General features: G+C 51.0%; 1 protein-coding gene across 1 annotated transcript; it reads left to right on the top strand.

Annotated features, from left to right (window-relative positions):
• The first annotated feature begins 8,172 nt into the window (after positions 1–8,172).
• Positions 8,173–11,199, top strand: PATE1 (prostate and testis expressed 1). The gene is given in 3 exon segments (XM_045860364.1): positions 8,173–8,264; positions 9,732–9,901; positions 10,811–11,199. Coding segments are annotated over 3 exon segments (435 nt in total). The 3' UTR covers positions 10,984–11,199.
• Positions 11,200–16,682: the final 5,483 nt, after the last annotated feature.

The raw sequence follows: 16,682 nt of genomic DNA, 5'->3' as shown, positions 1-16,682 counted from the left end.
CACAAGTCAGTTGAATTCTAACTTCTCTAATTGGATAGGATTGAAGGGAACCTCATCCTTTACTGAGACGCTGTTGCAGTAGCTTTGATTACAACAGAAGAACACGTTTTTCTCCCTGTTGGTGATGCGTATATACTCCACACATCTTTTGGGACAGCCCAGGATGGAATAGTGGTAGATGTACTCTGAAGAGGGCAGGAAAATAACAGGGAGGTACAGGTTAGACATGGATGGGACAGGAAATACAGCTGAGTGACCAGATTCTCCCTTCCTGCCTGTCCCCTTAGGCAGAGCCTGAGATGTGAAGACCCTTCCACAGAAGGGGCAGACTCCTTCCGGAACAGCTTGCTCCCGCCCCCAACGCTTGCATGCATTTACAGCAAAGGAGCTGTAACAGCTGATCCTTTATTAGGGATTCAGTCACCAGATATCAGTGATGGGGGGGATTTGGAAATCATCCACAAAAACTCAATCTTTGTGCAGATGAGAAATTCCAACTCAGAGAAGGAAGATAACTCGCCCAGGACCAACGCCTGACTTCATGCCGGAGCTGGCGGGGCTAAAAAATTCTGACTCCAGATCTACGTTTTTGTTTTTGTTTTTGTCTTGCCAAGCCAAGTCATAAAATTCAATCGCCCATCCCTCCTTTCTCTCCTCCCCTCCACTCACCTCCGGTGAAATGTCTAGAATACACTTCTTTGGTCTGGCATGCAAAGTCAGGGTATTTGGAATGACAGGAACCTAAATTCTTCCTGCAGGTCTTGCCCACAAATTCATCGCAGGAGGTACAATGTGGAAGTCTCCTTGTGGGATCTGGACATTAGGTGAGAACCAAAGGGTGAGACCAAAGGGTTTCAGATAGTTAGGGAAGCGAAAGGGGGCTGCCCCCACCAGCACAGGGATGGAGGCCGGGACCCTGGACTGTCCAGGGTTCTCTCGTCTCTCTCCTGGGGACCCTCCCCGCAAGGCCCAGATCTGCCTCCGGGAGCCTGGTTGTGGGAGCCACGGGGTTTCCAGGAAGCCCTCTCCCTTCTTTCTCTTCAGACTCAGCCAGAATCTGTGGCTTCCAAAGGGGACTCTGAAATAAGCATTATAGTGCTGGCAGAGCTGGGCGAGGTCAGCAGAGAGGGAAGACCCAGGATTGGGGGTGGGGGGGGGGCGCAGAAGGAAGAGGTGGATCTCTGTTCTGAGTTACTTGTCAAGACCAGGGTCTTAGTGTAGAGAAAAGGTGATACTGCTCTCTAACTTGCCCAGGTATAGACCCCAATGATTCTTTTTAAAAACTATTTATTCATTTATTTAGAGATAGAGGGGAAGAGAGGAAGAAAGGTAGAGAAACATCGAGATGGGAGAGAAACATCAATCGGTTGCCTCTCCGTACATGCCCCAACTGGGGACCGAACTCACAACCTAGGTATGTACTGGGGATCGAACCTGCGACTTTTTGCTTTGGGGACGATGCCCGACCCACTGAGCCACACAGGTCAGCGCCCCAGTGATTCTTTATCACCCCTTCCCCTCACATCATCCCGGGATTAGAGTTTGGTGAAGCTACTGAGCGGCAGGCACAGCTGGTCCCCAGGAAGCGTTTCCATGGTGGGGAAGGGAATTTGCAGCAGCCACAGGGCTCAGGGGCCTAGATCAGCAAATGCTGTCCCTGCGGCTTCTGCTCCTCCTCCTTGGGACACTCTAGTACTTTACTCCCTGACCCCATCACGCTGCCCGCTTTGGCTCCCTGCTCCGGGACTCACCCTCTGTGGAAGGCCAGCACAGAACCAGGAGGATGCCCGAGAGCAGGAGGAACAGGAGCTGCTCCATGTGCATCGGGAAAAGGATGATGTGGCAGGAAACTGAGCTCCAGGAGGGGCTCAGGAACAGTGCACTAGACAGGGTGTGGGATGAAGGTGAAGGGGCAGTTTCCTCCCAGACTCCCACTCTGGGACTTCCGGTCCTGAGTCATAAAAGGTGCATTTCATTTACTTGTCCTGGGAGGCCCTGCCTCTGAGAGAGTGGGTGTTCTGCTCTCTCTCTCTCCACTCCAGAGCCAGGGCAGGGCCTGGACCAGGACATCTGCGTAGGAAAGAGGTGACCAAAGGAAGAGAGGGTATTAGTGAGCTCATCCCAGAAAAGGCAGGGCATCTGCATGAAGCAGAAGTGGAGCCACCTTTGGAGTCCACACATTCTTTGCTGTTTCAGCCTACTCTGCGTGGTGTTACTGACTGGCCCACTGAGCCTCGGTCCCAGGCCTTGCCCCACAGGAACACACGTGTGTGGCACATACACATCTTGTGTTAGATCCCTTCTTTTAAAAAAAGATTTTATTTATTTATTTTTAGAGAGGGGGGAAGGGAAGGAGAGAGGGAGAGAAACATCAATGTGTGGTTGCCTCTGGAGTGCCTCCTACTGGGGACCTGGCCCACAACCCAGGCATGTGCCCTGGCTGGGAATTGAACCTGTGACCCTTTGGTTTGCAGGCTGGTGCTCAGTGCACTGAGCCACACCAGCCAGGGCTGTGTTAGATTCCTTAACTCAGCCAAATCACGTGACCCCAGGCTGGTAAAGGGAGTGACCATTCAGGGGAAGGTAAGGAACTAGCTCACCTCAGGTTCTCAGAATGTCTGCAAAGAATGCAGTTGGAGACTACAAATTATTATCATTCAAGAGCATGTGTCTAGCACAAGGACCAGAGACATAGGCATGTCAGACTGTTCCCAGTGGCGAACCAATTACAGGACAGGGAATGTAAGAGGGATATACTGATTAGTCCGAAGCTGGGAGAAATGGGAGGCAGGAAAAATAAAGGAGCAATTGGCATTTACAGTATTTTACAACAATTCCATTTCTCCCAAACACACATTATATGTTAAGGAAACAAGGGCTCCTATTTAAAGGGAAGGCAACTTAAAGGTTGCACACATTGCAACATGGTTTTCCTCTCTTTATTCCACCCCCCTCTCCCTTCTGAGAACCCGTTAAGTCCACTTGCTTTTCTTTCCGGCGTCTCTTGGCTGAGCTACATTTGGACCATGTCTGTGGACACCACCCAAGTGTAAGCCTCGACCTCTAAGCCTAGCCTCGCTGCGAGAGCTGCTTCTGCTGGTCTCTAGTTCGTTCTCTAGCTCTTTTCAAATACTGCCCCCTCGAGGAGGATGAGTAAAAAACATCTCTCTTTGTGCCAGAAGCCTCTTCTGAAGTTTGCGCTCCAGAAGCCAGCTCCTTTCAGGTAGTTGCACAGTTCAGCCCCTGAACCAGAGCGAAAACCCTCCAAGGGGGAATTCGCCCTCACCGACTAGAACCAGAGAACAAACAGCCCTCCGGGGCGCGGTGCAGTGGCAGGAACGGCAGGCCCGGCTAGGCGGGGTCAAGGGCAACGGCAATCCCTAGCAAGGCCAAGCACTTTGGTGTTCTGGGCAGGGGAAGCTGTGTCACAGATGTCTTTTCTCGTGGGGTCTTGATCTGGTTGTGGCATCAGGGGAGCGCTGGCTCCCTGAAACGCGTCAGGATACGCGGACTCCTCTTCAATTTTCTGGAAGACTTCCGAGAATCAGTGCTATTCGGCTTCGAGATGTTCGGGGGCGCTCGCCAGCAAAGCCACCTGAACTTCCCTTGCGAGAAGGTTTTCAACTACAAAATGAGCATCTTTAAACGTGTCTTCCTTCTTCCTTGAGTGTCTTTGGTGGCTGGAGTCCTTCGGGACGGCCCATTATCTGGCACAACAAGCGCACCGCGGCACACTCAGGCAGGGACTTCAAGACTTGTGTCCAGGCTGCGGGTTGCCTGGGGGCGGGGCTGGGGGCGGGGCGAAGGGGCGGGGAAGGACCGACTGGGAGTCACAGCCCAGTCGCGGAACGCAAAGCGCAGCACCGGGAATGCGGTGGATAATTCTGTGACAGCCATGTGAGGCGCCAGGCGGGCGCTGGAAGCAGACTTTGTAAGTGTGGGGTTGTCTGCCCGCTATGCTGAACACCTGAAACTGATACACAATAGTGTTCAACGCGAAGTGCAATGGGAAAAACATCTCAGAAAAAGATAACGTGTTTTGCAGTGTTTCTAACAGAGCAGGTGCTTAGAAAATTATAGTCATTCTTATTGTTACCTTCTAAAGAGAAAAAGAACAGTCTCTGGCTAAGACAAAAAGAAAGGTCTCTAGGTTAATTTTGCTCAAACATCCATGCTGCAGCATGACAGGAATTCAAAAGGCCCAAATTCTAGCACTCGGGAAGAATAAAAACTTCAACACGGAACCCCAGGGGCTTTCCATTGCACCCCTTTCATCTTCTTTTAGCTAATAGATCTTTTAGGCGCAAGCGAGCGTGTTTTCTAAGACTGGCTCCACGTCTCCCGTCTGGATACGGACATGCCTGGAGGTCCGTTTCCGCAGCGCTGCAGGGAGCAGCGGGCGACCGGCTCTGCCGGCGTCGAGGCTCCGGGAGCAGCGTCGCTGCAAGTCGGCGCCCTGCGTTCTGGGGCACCCTTCTCGTGGGCCCTTCCAATGGTTCTGTCACGGTCAGCTAGGCCCTTTGATGCAGCGGCAGGGCAAGTCACACCGTGTCCACCCGCGTCTTCCCGTTCTGGATGGCCTGGGTGGCTGATTCCCCGGCGCCTTCGGATGGAGGCCTTGAAAGGAAACTCTGAGACGTCGACCCCAGACGGGGTTCTCCCGGGGGCATCCGTCTGCCCTCCTCACTGGTTTTGGAATGCAGGCAAAGGAAGGGTAAATGCTTTGCCGGGGTCAAAATGCTAGGAAGCAGAACTGGGATTTCAATGTGGGCCCTCCCCCAGGGCTCATGTAGTCCTTAAACAAAGTTCAACAATTTAGAGTTATAACTGACCAAATTGTAAGATGTTTAAAGTGTACCTCATGGTGATTTGATATACGTTGTGACAGGATCTCCCTCCCCACACACACACACACTAATGTAGTTAATTAACACGTCCATCGCTTTACCTTTTAACAATTTTATTTATTTATCTATCTATCTATCTATTTATTTATTTATAGACAGAGGGGAAAAGAGGGAGAAAGAGAGGGAGAGAAACACCAATGTATAGTTGCCTCTCATGCTCCCCCAACTGGGGACCTGGCCCACCATCCAAGAACGTGCCCTGACTGGGAATGGAACTTGTGACTCTGGTTCTCAGGCTGGCACTCAGCCCACTGAGCCACACCAGCCAGGACATCATTGCTTTACATTTTACTTTATTTTGGTGAGAACATTTAAGTTCTCTCTTAGCAAATGTCAATGATACAATACATTGTTGTCGACTGTCGTCACCACGTTGCACATCATATCCTCAGACCCTGGATTCCCGGTCAGGACGCATCCTGGGCTGCGGTTCCATCCCTGGTCGGGTCGTGCGCAGGAGGCAGCCAAGCGACGGACGTTTCTCTCCCATCGATGTTTTTCTCCTTCTCTCCCCCACCATTCTCCCTCTCTAACCACCTCAAAGAGTATGTCCTTGGGTGACGATAAAAAAAATGAAAATAATTTAACATGCACATTTATGTTCTACACCTGTTTTTGGTGTGTGTATTATTTTTCACCAATATAACAACCCCACACCTGTACACACACAGGAAATAGTGAGGGGGAATCTGCTTCAGTGAACTGGTTAGGGACAGTCTCTCTGAACACAGAGAGGTTATTTTTATATTCTGGCATTGTACATTATTTTTATAATTATAATATGTAAAAATATGTCATGAACTCAGCAAATAAGAGGGCTGTGTCCCACCTCAGGGTGCTGGCAGTTTTCAGAGAGGTCCCTGAGCATGGCCTCCACGTACTGTGAGTCCACCTCGCAGAGCAGATGAGGAGTCCCTAATCTGTCCTTAGCTGCGGTCACCCTTAGAAAGAGTCCTTCGGGTGATAGCCAGGCTTGTTGGCAGCAGACTGAAGCACAGGACATTTCCTTTAAGATGCAAGCTGCAACCGGAGCGACGGATGAGCTATTGGCTACTTATTCTCCCTTGAGAATAACCCTAGACCCAGCCCCCTGGTCACCTCAGTGTCCAAGTTACCTTCTCCCCACCTCAGAGTCACAGGAAGAGACTCTCCAGGGACCTGTGGACGTTTTGAACAATTCTGAGATCCCCAGAAAATCCTTAGGGGTGGCGAGTCTCGCGGTAGAAACTCCCACCGATGCTCCCCAGAGATGCTTGGTCTATGCTCTTTACTGGATCTGCACGTACTGCCAGAAAATTTTCTGCCTTCGTCTCCTTCAAGGGGGTAGAGCGTCCCTGGCTTCCACAGGTCCCAGTCACCCAGAACTGTGCTACTTACTCACTTGCATCAGGGAAAAGGGACGGGCTGTTCTGATCTGACTGTTCTGTCCAACCCTGATCTAGAAGAAACTGTTCTTTCCCTGCTGGGTCACTGGCGTATGTCCCACGGGTACTGGGAGAACCCAGGAGCCCAAGGCTGTTGGTGCCTCATAGGAAGAGTGACTGAGGGTCTTCGTCCTGTTGACTCACCTGACCGCCTGCGGGGCCCTCCTGAGCTGAGGGCTCCTTCCCCAAGTCCTGGTCCCCACCCCTGGCCCCATCGCCCTATTCAAAAAGGTCATGAGGAGAAACTGTCTCGATTAGCAATACATTGCAGGATATTTTGCTGTATTTTCCCTGTGGAGAATAGATGTTTCTTTTGAAAGTAACGATAATAAGACAGTAAGTCTCCACACAAGAAACATCATTTTTTAAAGTTTTTTAAAAGATTTTATTTATTTATTTTTAGAGAGGGAAGGGAGGGAGAGAGAGAGAGACAGAGAGAGAGAGAGAAGCACCAATGTGCGGTTGCTGGGGGCCATGGCCTACAACCCTGACTGTGCCCTGGCTGGGAATCAAACCTGCAACACTTTGTTTTGCAGCCCGCGCTCAATCCACTGAGCTATGCCAGCCAGGGCTTAGAAACATCATTTTTATTATTTTACCTAATAGCAGAGATGCAAAGCAAACATCCTAGTCCACCATCTAAACGGCTTCTGATCACACGCATACAGACCTAAATGGAGACCTTCTAGTCACCCTCGGCTGGGCTGAACCTTGGGCTGTACATCCAGTTTACGTGCACCTGGGGCACCTCTGCTGGGGAGAGGGGCGTCACGAGTACACGGACCACACAGACTGAAACGAAGTCTAGAGCCATCGGCAAAAGGGATTCATTCTTGAACACTTTTAAGTCAGGGGTCTGAGATGTATGACATGAAAATCATGATTTGGGGGTGCCCTAAAAGGGTAAGAAAGAGGATTAGAGGTGTGGAGATGAGGAATGGAGTGGGGCCCAGTAAGGAAATCAGGTGTTATGAGATGCTGAGGCTGAGAGCATGACGTGGGGAGATTTTAGTGGAAAAGTAGTACGTCAGCAGCACGGACTCAAAGCTAAGCAAGGAGTGTAGGTGGGTCAGTAGGGCTGGGAGAGGGGCATTTCTTCCTTAGGGTCGGAGTGAAAACACCACCGTAGGAGTGTGATTAGGTGAGGAGACGGGTCTGGCAGGCCTGGAAAGAGGACCTTTCCTCTTGTGAGTTGCCGTCAGCAGAAGAATTAAATAAGAAGGGAGCAGTTTCCTCCAGTGCTCTATTCTCCTAACCCTGCCGCCGCCCCCACCCCTCCCCGTGTCTGCTCCACCCCAGGATGACCAACAGTGGGGGACTGTCCCCCGCCCTGTGAGGACCCTCTGTCAGTGTCTCTGAGCCTAACTTGCCCCACCCCCACCCCCGCCCCGCCTCCCCCATTCCCTGGGGGTAGACCTTTTTAAGGCTCCATGCTCAGCCTTCGTTCGGCCTTTCTGCACCCCAATTGTTTGCACTCATATATTCTCTCTGCTTTAATGGCCACCCTAGTGAAGATGGCTGAACCCGACTCGCCCGGCCCTGACTCACCCTCTTCTCTCCCACAGCGTCTTTTAATGAAAAGACCACAGAACACGACATCAAAAATCCAGAGTAGTCAGACTGGAGTAAACCAGGCCCAGGGTTTACCTAGCCAGTCTCTCTCCCCACACTGCCAGAAAGAGAAATGACAGAGTCCCTGGTTTCCCTGGGAGCAGAGCAGTCCTGGAAGGTCTTCCTCAGTGTCCCCGCCCCTGGACAGCCCTGGGGAAGTCCAGCCTGGCGGATGTATAAATAGGCACCTTGCAGCTCCCTGCCCTAACCCATTCCTTTCTCCCTCCGAAATGGACAAGTCCCTCCTGCTGGGGCTCCCCATCCTGCTCTGCAGCTTCAGAGGTGAGTCCCGGGGTCTGACAGCTGGAGGGGTGTGTGAAGGGTCCGCGGATGGATCAGGGTTCCCATGGCACAGGTCCTCTTACAGGAGCCCTGTGGGGACAGAAGAGGTCATCCTAATGCCATGTCTTCCCCCACAGTGTCCCTGGGAGCTGCACCCAAGCTGCTGCCCTCCCCTTTAAGGGAAACGTTGGTGGATTATAGGAATTGAGAAGATTTTCACAGAAGCTGGGGGCGGGGAGGTTGTTAAAATGCGATCTGCAGAGACTGTATTTTTTTTTCCCCCAACAGTACTCTCTGGGTCATTTTTAGACAAAGAGCATGTACAGTGAGTAGCAACAGATCGGTGGTGTGGGAGCGGGGAAGCCGGGGGTTGCAGGGTGGGGGCGAGGGAGATGGGCAGGGCCAGCACTGGGGATTGAAAGGGATCCAGAGATAGACCCTGAAATTCAACACTCAGCAACCTCTTCCAGGAGGATGGGGCTGAGCTGGGAGCTGGTGTGAAATCTGACAAGGTAACAGGAACGGCAGTTAACAAGCCTTAGGGCCAGTTCATAAAGCACAAGAGAAAGAGCAGGTAGGAAGGGGAATGCTGCCTGTACAAACCAAATCCAAAGTGTAACTCATGCATTTCAGGTGCTTCCAAACACACCCTGGTAAGAAAGCCACATGGGGTCAGTTGAGAATAGAATGAGTTTTTTTTAAAAAGTCCATTTATCTTTTTCCTTCTGGTCTGTGACTCTCCCTACAAGAATGGGTAGGGGGTGTGAGAGGCCACAGAGAGGTGAAGAGTAAGAAAAGGGGGGAAGAGGTGTGGAGGTGCCAGAGACTGGTGACCGAGTTTCGGAGGGACAGAGCCGGCCTCGCGTGGCTCCAGGCTGAGAGCACAGCACGCACCCCATGGGTCCCAAGGGTTAAGGGGGCCTCATGCGGGGGGTGGGGGGGAAATCTCAGAAAAAACTGCAGATTTGTTTTATGTATTCTTTCTCTTTGTCAGTGCAGTCCACCACCTACCTGTTGATCAACATGTTTTGACTGGTGAGTATGAAGGGGACCTGATTTGATCTTCTTGGCCTCGAATTTGTTCCTGTTCCCCTTTCTTTCCCCTCCCATTTCTTTCAGGCTAAAACTCATGAGAACATAAACTCTAGTCCCTCTCTTGGCTTAGCCTCTTTCATTATTACTTTTAAAAAATACTTTATTTCTTTATTTTCAGAAAGAGGGGAAGGGAGGGAGATAGAGAGGGTGAGAAACATCATTGTGTGGTTGCCTCTCATGTCCCCCCTACTGGGGACCTGGCCCGCAACCCAGCATGTGCCCTGACAGGGAATCAAACCCATGACACTTGGGTTCACGGGTGGGCACTCAATCCATTCTTGAGCCACTCCAGCCAGGGAGGCTTAGCCCATTTGAATAGAGGCAGGTGCCCTTGCTGAATGGACCTCTTGGCAAAGCTGCCCAGGCTCCAAGCAGAACCTCAGCCAGAAAAGGGAGATGGGTGCTTTCACAGCATGTGACGTCTGCTCTCACTTCGGTCCCCCTACTCTCCGGTCCCCACTATAGAAATTATCCAGTGTAGGATGTGCCACTTCCAGTTTCCAAGGGAGAGCTGCTTCAAAGGCCGAGGAATATGCACTGCGACAATGGAAGAGTCTTGCCTAACTGGGAGGATTTTCAAAAGTAAGTTGCAGGCTGGGGGAAGAAAGAAGGGGCTGAAGCAGCAGACAGGGACAAGCCAGCCTGAGTGATGAGGAGGGGCCACACTGTACCCCAGGCAGTTGCCCCCGGGAGTGGCTGGCGTCTCCACCCCCATCATGCGCCTTTCTGGAAGGACAGTAGAATGGCAATAGGTGATCACGGAGGGAGCCGGAGAGCAGTGTTCTGAGAAACCTGGAAGACAACAAAGGAGTGGAAACTGGTTGGGGAACAACTGTGCGTGGGAGCCAGGAAGACGGCTTCTTGTTTCTGACCCCGACAGGAATTCCTTATGGGTGGTTTTCAGCCTTCACAAGAGAGGGCGGCGGGCGGGGGGGGGGGGGGGACAGCAATAGAGACTGGCTTCAGTGGCTCTGGCTGAGTGAGACTATAAACATCATGATTTCTCTATTCTCCTACCCTCTATGCTAAGTGACTCCTTGGCATTTATAACCCTTGCTTAAGCCCATGTGGATTCTCAGGGGAAACATCCAGTTTTCTCAGAATTGCTGCTGTCAGGGTGCCCCACCCCCCAGCATTCCTTCCAGCTGCTGGACCGCTGACTTTTGTTTGTGAAGCCCCTTCCAACTCCTCATTGGAATCACAGAGCCTGCGACGACACAAGGTGGCTTTTAGCTACAGGGTCCGGCACAAATAACACCCCTTCTTTTTTATTACAACATCTTTTAGTACAAAAGCATAAACATGTCATTCTGTAACATGACAATATCATACTCAAGCACATGATAGGACATTTTAGGGGGAATGTTCAAATTAAAACTACAGAGTATCACCCCCATATTATTGCCCTGCCAATCACACCGACGCCGGCGTTCCTTCCGCCGGACCGGACCGGTGCCCGTGCCAGGGCACTGTCTGTCCTCTCTCCCACAGATGACGGTTTTGCCTGGATGACCTTCATGGGCTGCCTGAAGAACTGCGCGAACGTGGACCACATGCGATGGGGAGTCTACCTGGTGAATTTCAGGTGCTGCCGGAGCCACGACCTGTGTAATGAGCCCATGACCACCACTGCCCCGACCCTGCCCCCAATCCATATGCGGTAACGTGATTCTGAGTAAGCACGTTGCCAACCGCAAACCCGTCCTCACCGATACTTGCCATGTTCTGGTTTTGTGATCGTGGTCCCCTTAGTGGGTATGAAGTGGCATCTCACTGTGGTTTTCACGTGATGTCGAGCCATTTGTATGTCTTTGGAGAAATGTCTATTCAAGACCTCTGTGCATTTTTAAATCAGCTGGTTGCTCTGAGGACTTCCTTTTATCCGCTGCGTGGTTTCTCTCTCCACGAGTGGCCTGTTCACTGTTGATTCCATCGTTTGGTAGACAGAAGCTTTTGATTTTGATGTAACCCAATTTATCTCTGCTTTTGATGTCAGAGCCAAGAAATCATTGCCAAATCCAATGCCGTGAAGTTTCTCCTTGTTTCTCTTCGGAGTTTTATAGTTTTATGTGTTCTGTTTAAGTCTTTCATCGACATTGGGTTAATTTTTTCTTATTTACAGTTTTTTAAAAAAATTCAATGTATTGGGGTAACATTGGTTAATAACATCGCATAACTTGCAGGTGTGCAAAGCTGTAACTGAGCACCTGTGTGCCCCCACCTGCAGGCCACTTTCCTTTGGTTGCCGGACATGGGCCTCCTTTGCCCCTCCCCCTCCCCCATCTCTCTCCCCCTGCTAACCCCCTTCTTTCTGTATCTGTGCGTTTGTTTTTGTTTGTCTTCTTAGTTTGTTTGTTACTTTTTGATGGATATCCCACATGGGAGTAAAACTGTAAGGGTTTTATCCTTCTCTATTTCACAAAGCATGAACGCTGTCGAGCCCCACCCACGCCATCACAAATGGCAGTATTTTGTCTTTTTATGGCTGAGCGGTGCTCCATGGTCTGTGCAGACCACATCTTCTTTACACAATCTGTCAACACACACTTACTTTGTGTCCATGTTCTCGATATTGTGAATAATGTTGCAACGTACCTAGGGACACATTTATTCTTACGAATAATCGCTTTCCTATTTTCCTGGTAAGTAGAGGGCTATTGGCCTGGAAAAGCATGCTGGACCTGAGTCTAGAACAAGGGCACTTGCTCAGGGGCTGGCCTCCCTGATGGTTCCCACTACTTCTCGTCTGCTCCATGTAAATATATTTTGGTAAGATGTGAAGAACAGGGAAGGGCTTCCACTGGACCAAGAAAATCAGGGGGTGCTGGGTATTGTAACCAGGGCAACCTGAGGGTCAGAATCTCCTGGACATCTGAGCTAGGAAGCATAACAGGGCAGGCTCAGGAAGATGGGACCTGGAGGCCAGCGTGGATATGCTCAAACCTGAGGGCTTGGCCGCAGTGGTTTTCGAACCTTCACTTCAAGCCCAGCTGTAGGTGTGCATGGGTCAGTCTCCATCTGCCTGCACCACTCCCCGCCTGCCTGCAGGTCTTCCTGCTGCCAGGAGGCCCCTGGCCACCTACATTGCGTCTGCTTCTCATCTGAAGCTTCCTCGTAGTGTTTAATTTTGACTTGCCTGAGGCACTAACTGTACATCTCAGGAATCCTTCCATGAATGATTTCATTATTGGAACCCACAGTCAGTAGTACCCTCAGTCTACCCACGTAAACTAATTAACCGGCCCTGAATGGAAGAATCTACTGCATTTTCTACCTCAAGAGGCTGAAGTAGTTAAAGTATTTTCAGGATGCTAAAGTATATTAGAATACTCATTCTAACAATACACAATTTAGGGAGAAATACTAGCATACATATTATGCCAATGTTTTAAAATTAAAACATTGAATATTCCAGTATGTTATCCTGTTTATGCAAATATGACGCGGAAGAAGCCGCAAAGCAAGCACAAGCCTGGGTGTCCGTAGAGACGCTGCTGGACCAGGAAAAATGTGCTGCAGCTAAACATGAACACGATAGTGTATGTAGATTCTAACCCATAGAGAGGTTAACATGGTAAAAAAAATTAAACCTAAATGAAGTGAATAATAAATTAGGGGTTAATTTTTATCATTTCGTGGCCTCATAGTCTGTTCGGAAAACGGCAGTGAAGCTCGGACACTGACCTCTCCTGGCTGGACGGCCTCAGCTGCGGGGCTGCGCGGTGGGTCCGGAACACCGAGCTTCCTCCCGACGAGTGCGTTCAGGGCCACGTAGTATTTCAGTGTCTCTGAGCACCGGGGTGGTGAAGACCTGCAGGAAGCCCGGCGACACAGTGGTTGGCCGACACTCAGCCAAGCACCCATCCTGATAGACTGTATTTTGCCACGTGTAATGTGCAGCCACACTTTACGCGTATTATCCACGGGGTTGTGTAACCGTGGTATGTAATGATTACACCCACATGTAATTCACATCCGTATGTTTCCCTCAAAGATTTGGGTAAAAATTGTGCATTATACATGACAAAATACAGTACTTGGCTCTGGCCCTGAGAGCAAGATGAAATGATCAGAAACACGGTGACCAGGCACCTGTGCACAGGGGACGTGTCATTCAAATCGTTTCTTAAACCACGGGCAGGACTGAGCCTCTCGTGTGCGGGGCACTGACTGCCGCTTCCACGGAAGTGAGCGTTTCCCAACCTCACGCGGACTTTCTCAACCCCCGCTGGCACGGGCCCTCCCAGCCCTTGCCAGAGACCTCCTCCCCTGTCCTCCCAAATATTTCTAATATCTCCTCTGGTTTCTTGCCCAATTTTCCTACCCAGTCTGCTTTCTTCTGACCTTCCCTCACAATCTCCACCAGAAGAAATCACTTTGCTCCCCTTGCCAGAAATGTTAGCACCCTGGCCTCAGCCCAGGGGCAGCACCAGAGCTTCGGGGCCAGGAAAGATGGCCAGAAGGAGCCGGGTGGCAGAGAGAGCGGGTCCGACCAGAGAGCAGAGATGGGGCTTTAGTGGCCCCTGGTTTCACACTTTCCTGGGAGTGGAAGGGCTGAGCCAGGAGAGACGGTGCTTGCATGGGTGGTGGATCTGCAGGCTTAGAGCAGAGAGGGGTCTGGGTGCTGAGGAAATGGGAGCTGATGATGCCGTTGGATGGGAGAAGGGCAAAGGTGACTGAGCGACGTGGTGTAAAAGCACTCTGTGTTGTGCTGTATATATAATGCACACTCATGTTTTTGGGCCAGACTTTCAGGAAAAAACTTTCATTTCATTTCTTAAAGTAATTAATTAATTAATATTTAGAAACAAAAGTGATTGTCTTATTCCAAGGTATTATTTTCCATACATTTGTTTTTATTGGTGTCTAGAGTTACACATATAACACATAATCCTAAATAAAAGAATTGAAAGCATTTACTAGTGTAAAGATACAGAATCAGTACTACTCATGTATAATGCACATCCTCATTTTTCCCTAAAATATTTGGGTATGAAAGAGTGCATTATACATGGCAAAATACAGTCATTATTATAGTTTTGGTCAAGTCGGCCTGTTTTGGTCCGGTGATACATACTCCTTCACAATGTCCATTGTTTCGTCAGGGTCGTTGCACCTGTCGTTGTGAGTGCAGCAAAAGGTTTCTCTCAGGACGTCATGGAACACCTGGAGCATCCCCTGTTCACATGGTTCACAAGAGAGTACGGAATGGCGATACAGATACATCCTTAAAGAACAGAAAAGCAAGTGCAGTCACCTTGCTCCATCCCACCGTTCTCCTGGCAATGGCCTCCGCCCGGAACCAGACGTTTTTTCCGTAGTCTGGAATGGACCCGAGGCTGTGCCTGCATCTCATCTCTGTCTGTGCAGACAGCACTGGGCAAGACAGCTGCCTCCCACACAGCCCCCACCCCAAGCCTGGGCGTGGAGAGCCTGGGGCTCCCCCTCTCTCACAGGGTCCCAGGCTCCACCCACACCTTGACTCCATGAACTGGGGCCAGCAGTGGTAACATTTCATGTCTGTCTCTGGCCCCCACCCACCTGTGAGGCAATCAGTGAAGTAAAAGTGGTCAGTGCGACAGCTCCTGTTTCCCACCATGGCGTTGAACTTCCAGCAATTCTTCATGTGATTGGTGCAATGGGAGCCATTAAAAAAGCTGCATATGTTGCAAAATCAAACCCTTAAAGGAAGATAGTGAGGCTTCAGCCTGTCCCCCACCTGTGAACGCTGAAGCCGAGGTGGTGCAGACTGGTCAGAAGGAGTCCACACCCTCCCCAGCATGTGCTGGAGTCCTGACTCCCTTGAGTGGGGAACAGCTATGACCCTCCCAGAGTCAGAACAGCGCCCCCTCCCCAAGCCTGGGGCAGAGAGAAGACACTAGAGCAGTGAGTGAGGGGAGTGGAGTGGAGTCGGGGAGTGGGGGGAGGCACGTGTGTGAAGAACCCAAGACCGTCCCCCGTGGTTGCAGCATTATTTATCCAAGAACGTCCACGCATACACTTTGTGGGGAGGACTCTGTCTCCTGTGAAGAGAAGAAGGAAAATTCCCTGTGAGCCATTTTCCAGCAGCCCCCAGAGTCAAGCTGAGAGAGCCCTGCCCTCATGCCACAGGTCCTCTCCCCAGGCCTCACTGTCCCCCTCCCCGGACCTCACCCTCGTCCATGAAGAGCACTACGAATATGGCCAGCAGAAGCCCCTGGAGCAGCCTGGGGCCCATGGCTGATAAGGTCCCAGTGGGAGGCTCCAGCTTGCTGCATGCCCATCCCCTGCCCTCAGGCCCCCCACTAGGTCACAGTGGGAGTGTCCTGATAAAGGTCACCTGCCACCAGGGCTTCGTCAGGCTTGTGTGTTGGAGTGGGTAGGGAGACAGACAGCAGTTTCTTCTAGAATGGCCTTCTAAAGATGGCGGCTCAGGCTCCAAGTCGACTGTCAGGTGTTTCTCGGTGGGTGAACAGCAAGAATCTTACTTGGCCTGAGTGAGACCGGGTCCCTCGCTACAATTCTGGGGGCCACAGGCTGGGGAACCTCCAGACAATGCATAGAGGTGCTGGGAAGTTCAAGTTAAATGTCTAGAGACTTTCTCTTGTGTCTCCTCTTCCTTGCCACAGTCTCAAACTCTAGGAGGTTTGCTGGCAACCCATGAGAGCCCTTCCAGATGTCCCAACCTTGGGAACACGCAGTGCTCTCTAGGGGATGGTTGAGAGGACCTTCCAGGGATTCTCGGGGAACTGTCCATTCTCCACCTGAGTCTAAGTCCAGCAGAACACCCCAAGTGTTCACACTCTGTGACAGGAAGTTACCAATAATTTCCTGAAGACCCCAGATCACGTGAGCTCACCCATTGGCCTCTATTCGTTGGGAAGTCAAAAACCTCCTCCTTCACACGGCCGGCAGTGAGTGGGGAGGACCGGGCCCTCCACAGAAGGGTGTACAGAGCTTCATCCTCCGGGAGAGGGAAGAGAAGGCAGGGCCCCCATGGAGAAGTTTCTGGATACTGCTCCTACCCTGCCATCCCGATTTCTGCACCTCCACCACCTCCGCCTCGCCTGGCCCGCCCTCTCCACCTGCTCATGCCTTTGCTTTCTCATTCAATGGCACACCTTTCCACCTTCACCTTGATGGGGGGGCACACAGATCTAGCTAACAATGGGTCCATTCCCTCTACACTGCAGCCAGATGTGAAGGCTCTTATTCCTATGAGCAGCATGTTTATCCTAGATGACCTGGCTTCTGTGTCCATTCACAAAGAGGCTATTGAAGATGACAAGCATCTAATTCAGATAACCTGCTTACATGAAGGCAAAGCAGGAACTTCTCGGGAGGTTGCCAGTGTGCCAGATGAAAGAAAAACACAGAAGCTGAT

This window comes from Phyllostomus hastatus, unplaced genomic scaffold (genome assembly GCF_019186645.2).
Source record: "Phyllostomus hastatus isolate PE091 unplaced genomic scaffold, TTU_PhHast_1.1 phas_scaffold_193, whole genome shotgun sequence".
Taxonomy (NCBI): Eukaryota; Metazoa; Chordata; class Mammalia; order Chiroptera; family Phyllostomidae; genus Phyllostomus; species Phyllostomus hastatus.
The sequence above is the reverse complement of the archived record's forward strand: the minus strand, read 5'-3'. Positions and strand labels throughout refer to the sequence as shown.